Source organism: Oratosquilla oratoria, chromosome 6 (assembly GCF_046742065.1).
Source record: "Oratosquilla oratoria isolate Oo_2021 chromosome 6, ASM4674206v1, whole genome shotgun sequence".
NCBI classification, from domain to species: domain Eukaryota; kingdom Metazoa; phylum Arthropoda; class Malacostraca; order Stomatopoda; family Squillidae; genus Oratosquilla; species Oratosquilla oratoria.
In genome coordinates this window covers 9,456,175-9,466,174 of record NC_134782.1, presented here as the reverse complement: position 1 = coordinate 9,466,174, position 10,000 = coordinate 9,456,175, and the positions used below count along the sequence as shown (strand labels likewise).

The 10,000-nt window shown below is 40.7% G+C and overlaps 1 protein-coding gene across 1 annotated transcript in view; it reads left to right on the top strand.

Moving 5' to 3' along the window:
- The window catches only part of LOC143026271 (uncharacterized), a 351,958-nt gene that overhangs the window by 235,073 nt on the left and 106,885 nt on the right, over positions 1-10,000 (top strand). Inside the window, exon 3 of the mRNA XM_076186374.1 lies at positions 682-1,012. Within this exon, the coding sequence (XP_076042489.1) occupies positions 682-1,012 (331 nt within the window). The remainder of the gene's footprint in view (positions 1-681; positions 1,013-10,000) is intronic.

Genomic DNA, 10,000 nt, shown 5'->3' with positions numbered 1-10,000 from the left:
ATTAACACCCAGGTTATTATTTTCGTCATCACTGTCATAGTATCGTACTGGCTTTCCTTCCCGGCTCAGTAATAACCTCATTATTTTCACCGTGATGCCTTCGCCCGTTCCCCTCCTCCTCCTCCTCCCCCTCTTCCTCCTCCTCTTCCCCCCCTCCACCAGTTGTACAGCAACTTTGTCGGGTTTGTTGTTGTTATCGTCGTCTTAATGAACAGTAGCTGCCTTTTCATCATCATCATCATCATCATCAGTCACCACCAACGCTATCACCATCATTACCTCCACTACGCCATCATCATCAAAATCTTTAGGGTCGTCCTGATTGTCATCATTATCCTCACCATTATCACCTTTACTATCATTATCGACATTAAGATATCGTATTGACAATCATCATCGTCATCATTATTGTCATCATCATTAAAACATTAACACCATCAACATGAACATCTATGCCTTTCTATATTTCATATCTCGCCAGATGTATTTATCTTTTACCTCACAACTTTGTCTTTACCCCTTTCTGTTTTACACTTGTTCCTTATACTTTCTTCTTGACGAGTTTTCTTTTAATTTTTGTTATCTTACCGTGTCCCTCTTTCTTTTTATCATTATTTTATACATATATTCTTACACGTGTTATTGGCCGAGAGCTAATTTTGTTTTATCTTCCCGTTCCAGGAATACGCGGAAACAGCCATGAACGAACTATTGGGTTGGTATGGTTACGGAAAAGTGGACAGTCGAGACACTCTCGGACTTTCCCTCCACCGCTTCACCAACCACAGCCCCCCACCGCGCCACCACCATTCGGCCGCCAACCACAGCCCGTCGCCACGTCACCACCAAGCAGCGGCCAATCACAGCCCGCTACGTCACCACTCCGATCTCGATTCGTCCGATTCCGAGGGGATGCGCGGAACGGGGCAACTTGAGGTCTCCACGCGCAGCGTGAGTCCCGCCAAGACTGAGCAGGGCTCTGGGTCGTCCCGTGGTAGCACGCCCAAATCAGGTCAGTGAAAAGGTCATCAGGTGACCCGTTGAGTTGTTCTCGTTCAAGGTCGGTGAAGACTTTGGTTTGACCTAGTGTCGTTCCTCGCTGCGTTCTACTTTAAGCTAACAGAGATCTTCTCTTGAAATGTTGAATAGTTGGTTTATTATTTCAATTTATCTATTTTCCTCTATTCTATATTGTTTATTTTTTCTGAAGTCTGGGGTTTATGCTATTTCGCTCCTGTGCACGTTCATCTTCAATTCTTACTAAATTTGTCAGATTAAAACTTGTACGCTACAGGTCACGCGGAGATACATTTTGAACTTAAGTTTTGACTCATTTAAGAATACCTCAATGGGTCACAGGAAGATGAGGTTCATGAACTCCTGAAGTAGGTTTTGTGGTCCACCCAGAGGACCAACACAGTGGTCCCAGAAGTGGACCATTGGACCAGGGTTGTGATTCAGGGTTTGTGGTCCACTCATCGGTCCTTCGCGAGGTCAAGGTGAAGTTGTGGTCTACCCAGAGGTTCACTACTTATGGACCAGAGTTTTGGTCCCAAGATATCTTGACAGTTTTGTTGACAAATAGGTCCAAATTCTTTGAGTTGTGGATGTATGCCTTACGGGATTTGTTGTTTTTTCTCCATATTCGTATTTTTCTTGTATATGAAGACAAAACCTTATTTTTTTTTTTATCTCAAATGCAGTTTTCCTGTACCTAAAATTACTGAGTCAGTCAGGACTCCTCTCCATGCTGATGACGTAGACTCAAAAGTTAACTGTAATTGGTTGTCACGATTTTTCTGCACTAATCAGAGAAGCTCTGTGATTCCGGAGTAAATTTTTCTCTTGTCCATTCGGCACATTGGCGCACTTTGTAGGTTTTAATTTCGGCTAACTATCGATGATTTTCCTGACCTTATGAGATCGAGAGTTCGCCGTTCAGCAATCGGGGGCATACGCCAGGGAGCGCGTTGGTTCACCCACACGCCGGCGCCAGGCCCTTCCCGGTCTCTACGAGCAAGCTTCCATGCAGACACCCACCCTCCCTTCCCACTCCAAACATCTCTCGACAGGTTCGATCAAGTTGCTCCTCCAGCCATGAGTTTTGTGGGCGTCGTCCCCTTCTTCGCCTCCTCCATCGAGGATTGCCTCTTATATCGTCGAGTTTGTCCAGGAAGACCAAAATCTATCAAGTTTGTCATTGCGTTGAAGGCGTAGATCCCCAAGGTTAAGAGTTAGAGCTGCTGTTGGCGTTGCCATTGTTGTTGTTATCGATGGATTTCCCACGGCGTCATTGGATTATGAAACGGAATTCACGGAGGAAACCGGTTGCCCCTTCGGGCTACCTCTAGTGATCTTCATCCACCACTTCTGAGAGAATCAGAAACCTCACAAAAATACAAGGTTCGTTAGGTGAAAAACGTGACAAAATGTGTCTATGTTGGTCGCACACAGCGTATGACTAATTACAATTTTTCTATATGATTACACACAAACAAAAGTGGACAGTTATGATTGTTTCATTTTCTTAGACATCTGCTCTGGCTGAAGGCGAGGCAAGTTCTGAGACCCGCGTAGAAAGACTCCGACCCAAGGTGGCGTTGGAGGTGGTCACGTGATCAGGAGAGGTCTCTGATCAGGAGAGGTCACGGGGTCGGGTATCCAGCAGAAAACTTGTTGCCAAGCATAAAAAAAAATAGCTAAACCTAATGAAAAATAAACCATACATGTACGAGTAATAATAATGATGAAAAAGAATATGTAATATTGTGAAAAGGATGCGTAAAACACATGTTATGGTCGTGCCTGTGGGCAGTCTGTGAAGGTACGTGTGATTATATGTGAAGCAGCCTGCCAGCCTGAGTAAGCACCATGAGCTGAATGAAATCATTAGGCAACAACAGAAACGAAACTTACGAAGTATTTCATCTTCGAGTTGAAGAAGTTGACTGAAGCGCATCTCCTCCTCCTCCTCCTCCTCCTCCTCCTCCTCCTCCTCTTTCTCCTCTTCCTCCTCTTCCTCCTCTTCCCTCTCCTCCTCTTCCTTCTTATCCTCCTCCTCCTCGATCTCCTCCATCTCCTCCTCAATCTCCTCCTCCTTCTCCTCCTTCCCCTTCTCTTCCTCCTCCCTCTTCCCATCCTCCCTCTCCTTCTCGGTCCAAAAGCCACAGAGCTTCAGCCGAATCAAATCGTCTGATGTCGGAAAAAAAAAATACTTTCAGTATTTTATCGGGCCCCGTATAGAGAGTGACTGCATATTTGTATACAGTCAATATTTTAGTCATTTTAGAAATATTACTACAGACAAAGTCGCTATGGATAAAAGTAAGATGATGAGATGTTCAAGGGGAGAGAGTGGCAGCAGACTGGAAGTGAGTATTAAGGAAGAGAGACTGGAGGAAGTGGATAGTTTTAGATACTTGGGTGCAAATGTGGCGGGAAAGGGAGGAGAGGAGGTGGAGGTATAATGTAGATTGAGAGAAGTGAGTAAATGCCTTGGGGGATTAAAAAGTGTACTGGGAAATATAAATCTGGGAATGGATGCTAAGAGGAGATTGTATGAAGGAGTGATTGTGCCGACAGCACTGTACGGGGCAGAAACATGGAACATAAGGGAGAAAGAGAGGAGGAGTTTGAATGTGTTTGAAATGAGGTGCCTGAGAAGTATGATAGGGGTTACTAGGCTGGATAGAGTGAGAAATGAGGTGAGGAGGAGACCAGGGGTGGAAAGAGAGTTGGGGGATAGGGTTGATGAAAGTGTATTGGGATGGTTTGGACACATGGGAAGAATGAGTGAAGAAAGACTAGTAAAAGAGGTGTGGAAGGCAAAAGTGGAAGGAGTGAACATGAAGGGTCGACCTAGGAAGAGATGGATGGGTTAAAGGGACATTGGGAAAGAGGGGAATGTCTGTTGAGGAAGGGCGGGAGAGGACAGAGGATAGGGGTGAATGGAGAATGGTTGTGTATGGATGATGCTGTGATGCATGAGGGGGGAGTGGGTGGGGGATGGGGTGTGTGAATGAGTATGTGTGAGAAATATATTGACGCAGCCCGAAGGGATTTCTCCCCGTCTTCTTTTCTGCATGAGGGGACGGAGAGGGGGGTCGCCGATTTAATGAAGCGGCCTTGCTGTGGATGTGCTGTGTCTTGCGACACTGCTTCTGACCCAGGGTAGTGGGCGAGATGCAGGGATGACCCGTCATCCAGGAGGTGCCAAGATAAGAGAAAGGGAAGAGGGTGGAGGGGAGTGGAGTATGTTGGGGATGGAATATGTGGGAGTGGTTTTTATGCCTTTATTTTTTGGCTACCTCCCTTATAAGGGGAAAAAAGCCTTTGGTATATGTATATGTAAAATAAGATTTATTGACCCACTGTCGGAGAATGAGATAAGATGGACAGAAATTCTGTATATTTCGACCACTATCTGTGGTCCTCTTCAGCTGAAGAAGACCATAGATAGTGGTCGAAATATACATAATTTCTGTCCATCTTATCTTATTCTCCGACAGTGGGTCAATAAGTCTTATGTAAATGTACGTAAGTCGCTATGCATATTCTATGGTTGGAGACTCGTAAAAAAAAAAGAAAAAAATCCTCATCATTTTTAACTTTTACAATCCTTCTGTTCTGCTATCCTGCTTTAATCCGCCACCTATTTAACCCCGCCTCTTCAGTGTGATTTTGTCTCCAACGATAGAATGTTGGTTAACTCTGTGAAAAGAAAATCTCATTGGGTCACGGTGTTAAGTACACACTTTCTCATTTTGGCTATCACCTCCGTGTCAATGGGTAACATGACATAGGTCATTTATCTCCCTTCTCCAAGATAATCTGATTATACTTCTCAAGAAGGAATACTTGTCACGATTTATTTTATTTATCTATTTATCTTTCTATTTATTCACATATTTATTTTATTTTATTCTTTTATTCTATTTATTTTATTTTATTTTAATTTTTGTTTTATTTTGTTTTATCTTATTCTGTTTTGTTTATTTATCTATTTGTTTTATTTATTCTTATTTATTTATTTATTTTCATTTATTATTGGTTTATTTTATTTTTATTTTTATTTAATTATTTATATATATATATATATATATATATATATATATATATATATATCTCTTTTTTTTCTTTTTTTTTTTTCTTTTTTGCCGCATGGGGGTACTCTGTGGAATTGTGGGCCAATTCTTGACTAATCCATCAAGAAGGAGAGTGTTTATCATTCCGTCGAACGGTTCGTTAGTCCCCCGCTGATCCATCAGCGAGAGGAGGCGCCTTCCCTTCGGCGAGAGGAGAGGGGCTGTCGAGGTGCCACCAGCAGTGCCACTGTATCGTGGCACTTTCCCGTCTCTCGGTCTTCCTTCACAAGAGGGCGGGAACGCGGGAGAACCAATTTGCCCTTTTCTCGTGTGAGAGATAAAAGAACAGATAGACAGTAGATAGGGTGGGTCGTGGAGTTGTTTTTATCACGTCAACACGATGTCTGTCATCAACCTCTGATCGATCACAGAGTTAGTGATCACAGGTATGAGTGTTGGTGAGAAGGGTTAGGGCGTCGTGACTTGCGGCGAAAGTCGAGGGGATGGCGGTTCGAACCCTGCTACCGGCGATGTTGAACCAAGGGCATGGTTCATTAAGTTCTATGCTACAAAGTCCTTTGTAAGGGGCACCGTTCTGGCCTCCTGATAGGGGGGCTTTGTGACCTTAGATTACTCGCTATGACGTCATCATCATAACTTACACTAATATGATGGTATTTTCGGGGAAGCATTTGATAAATATGTATTAAATATCAGATTCACAATAAGAGGAGCCTTTGTAATGGATTTGCAGAAATGGAAAATAAGATCATAATGTGCATTGCTGAATTCGGGAGGTATATTACATTTGTCATTAACTATACACTGATGTGTTTTAGTACAAAGTCTAGTACATTTGTACTACTGTACTACGGAAAAACCAGTCTGATCCATGTTATTGTATTAATAAAGTTTTACTTACAAAGGATGTACTGTGTACGGAAATATATTCAACAATTAAAAAAATACATGTTCAAGTAGTTATAATAACAACTCTACAGCCTTTGACGTAACACAGCGGACGTCAGAATGTGATCCAAGACATTGCGTTCGTGGGTATACATACATATACCAAAGCCTTTTTTTTTTCTTACAAGGGAGGTAGCCAAAAAACAAAGGCATAAAATCCACTCCCATCCATTCCATCCCCACATACTCCCCTCCCTCCCCCCTTCCCTCCCTCCCTCTTATCGCGGCTCCTTCTGGATAACGGGTCATCCCTGCATCTCACCCAGTAACACAAAGTCATCTTAGTATTCTTTGCGATGCAATAAGACACAAGCGACGATAGTCTTTGAAAAAAAAAAAAAAATAGCGCGGGACCTTGGGAACTTTGGATACGCCTGCTTGTATCCAAAACGGCATGTCGCGGAACACGAGTGACGTATCTTGTTTCTTGTCAAAATATGCACAAGATACCGAGGTATGCATACTTATCCACATAGTAGAGTGAATGACGTCGCATCTACATTATCCAGTGTTGACCATTCCCCCATCCTTGTACAGACAGTAGTTCCCTTATAGTCTGCAGTTACAAGGTTTTTTTGTTCAAAAAACCATATTGATACAGCGACAACGACAGATACACTTACATAGAACTGATATACAGTGGGTCAGATTTGTGTGTAAAACCTTGTTAATATGAGGCTAGTCGAGTAGCCGGTAGTACTAGATGCAAATTAACTTTCGGGCAAGTAAGCGTTGACACTAGGATAGTTTGGAGACAAATTGACTAACTTAACGTTGACATCGGGAAAGCAGAGGGGTAGTAGCCGCTACTCAATGAGGCGTAAGCAAGTATACGCAACTTCGTTTGTTGAATTGTACGCGCGTGCGCGCACGTAGATCCAGGCTTACAAGAGACCAGTTTAGTATTTCCCATCCCAAATCATCTCCCTTGCAGTGACGTCATCGTCCTTAAATTACTCGCTATGACGTCACCATCCACTTGACCTTTACGACAGTTCTTAACTTAACTAACAGTGTTCTACCTCGTAAAAGATCGGCCGTATCGTAAGCCAACTCGTAACATAAATACGATGATGATACTTACATTAGAGAAAGACATTTCAAGCCTCGAAATTACATCTATAGATATGTCATAATTTAGGGTTGAATGTATGAATACAAATGTAACCATTAACATTCAAATGTGATGATAAAATGTAGATATGAGCATCGTAGCTATGTTACGATTTGACTAGGAATATGAGCATCGTATATATAGTTTCACAGGAATTTATGTGCTTATATTATTTTTTCCCAACTGATGACTATATCCAGCCTTGTTTTAAATAACGCATACCATACAAGCAACACGGGATTGTATATAAGGATAGAAGCGCTGGTAAATCATAGCCAATAATATACCACTTTGTCAGGCTGCCTCATATACCAGGGTCACCAAACTACCCCCCCAAAAAGAAATATACATATATATATATATATATATATATATATATATATATGTATACATATATATGTATATATATATATGTGTATATATATATATATATATATATATATATATGTGTATATATATAAATAAATATATATATATATATATATATATATATATATATATATATATATATTATTTTTCTAAAACTAATTGAGTGGGTTAGGGCGTCGTTACTTGCGGCGAAGGTCGAGGGGATGGCGGTTCGAATCCTGCCACCAGCGAAGTTGAACCAAGGGCATGGTTCATTAAATTCCACGCTACAAAGCCCTCTGTGAGGGGCACCGTCCTAGCCTTCCGATAGGGGGGAGTTTGTGACGTTAAACCATATCATCATCATCAATTGGTAGAGAAATACATTGTCTTTATTTTTTGTGTTTGTCTTTTTTGTGTATTTTGTATTTTGTGTTTTGGTAGGTGAATATACTAGTTATCCTTATTTTTTGCGTATTCGCTGTATTGTATTGGACAAAAGGGTTATGCAGCCTGCGCTCGCCTCTCCCCTAGTTCTCCAGCCCACTCTGAGCAGCAATGAAATCACAACCACAATATATCAAGGGCGGAGGAGCCGAGGAAAGTGATCGGTATCCTCCGTCACTCCATTGCCATCCCACCCTGACTACATAAGAACATGAGAATGGAGGGAGGAGACTGCAAGAGACCATAAAGCCTACACTAGCCAGTTCCATGCCCATTGCAAACTATCATCCCTATCCATGAAGTTATCTAACCTTAAAACAACCAATGGTTTCAGTACTCACTGTGTGGTTACGAAGTCAACGTTAGTTAGGCCCATCCTTGAGTATGCGGTACAGTTTTAGTCTCCGTCCTGTAGAATGGACATCAATTCACTAGAATCCGTACAGAGGAGGATGACCAAAATGATACATGGACTCAGAAATTTACCTTACGAAGAGAGGCTTAGACACCTTAACTTACACTCTCTGGAAAGACGCAGAGTGCGGGGTGATCTAATAGAGGTGTTTAAGTGGATCAAAGGCTTTAACATGGGTGACGCAAACAAGGTCATTGTATTAAGACAACAGGGTAGGACTCGCAATAATGGATTTGAATTGACAATTTCAGATTTAAGAAAGAAAGGGCTTGAAACTATCGGTTGTTTTAAGAAACGGTTAGACAGCTTTATGAATGGGGATAACAGGTGGTCATGGACATGGAACTGCCTAGTGTAGGCCTTATAGTCTTTTGCAGATCTCCTTCATTCTTATGCTCTTAATACCAACGACAAATGTCGCCGAACGATTTATAGTTTCTTGGTGTCTTGTGTCTGGTCGCGCCGCAGTCTGGCAGGGCCAGCTGACACTCGTGACGTCAGAGCTCGCCCTCTGCAAACTTGAGTTCGCAGAAGTCTGCTCAAGTGCTCAAGCTGTTCTTGCAGTTCGACACAGTCTGTTGCAGAAGTCTCGAGCCATGCGCGGGACCTCCCAGTACGCGAACATTACAAAGGATTTACAAAGAAGGAGCATGCCGGCAGGAGACCTTTTGGTCCATGACTAGGTCGGACGCGGAAAAAATAAAGAACTAGATAAATGAATAAAATAAATAGGTAATGATAAATAATACATAAACAGAAAAATAATTCATAATAAATAATACATAAACAGAAAAATAATTCATAATAAATAATACATAAATAACAACAAATAATCTTTCGCCGGTGAATCTATCATGTCTGTTTCTTATGCATTATCTTCACCTTCCAATAGAAAATCTCTATTTTCTCATAATATAACAAATGCTCCTGAAAGAAAAAAGTTACGCGTATATTGATGAACCAAAATGCAGGTTCAGGAGCTGGACGGCCGATTAGAGTGTGTCTTTGCTTTACAAAGGAGGAGGATGCAAAAAAAAAAAAAAAAAAAAAAAAAAAAAAAATATATATATATATATATTTATATATATATAATAAAATAGATAAAATAGATAACAATGATAAATAGATAAATAAAAATAATATGAAAAATAAAAATAAAAAGATAAATAAAGAGGTAAAGTTAGATAATAAACAAAGGTAAATAGTAGATAATAATGAATGGGCAGATAAATAATAACAATAGTCGAATAAATAATAACAGACAAATAATAACAATAGCCCTAAGTTGTCTTTTACTCTAAATGTATCATTAGCATTCATTAATGCGTCTCTGTTGATGGGAAAATTAAGTTCAAAATTCATTAATGCGTCTCTGTTGATGGGAAAATAATTTCAATATTGTTTTCGGACACTTAACCTCTTCGATACGTTGAGGTACTCTGTTTTTCTTTCTTATAAAAAAATTGCTATTAAATTCAAGCAGAAAAATATAAATAGATAAATGAACAGATGAATAAATCAATAAACAAATGAATAGGTAAATGCACTGGCAGAAATGTTGGGGTTCTGTATCAATCGACAATCCCCCTATTTTGTCTAAATAAAAAGAAAAATAAACAAATA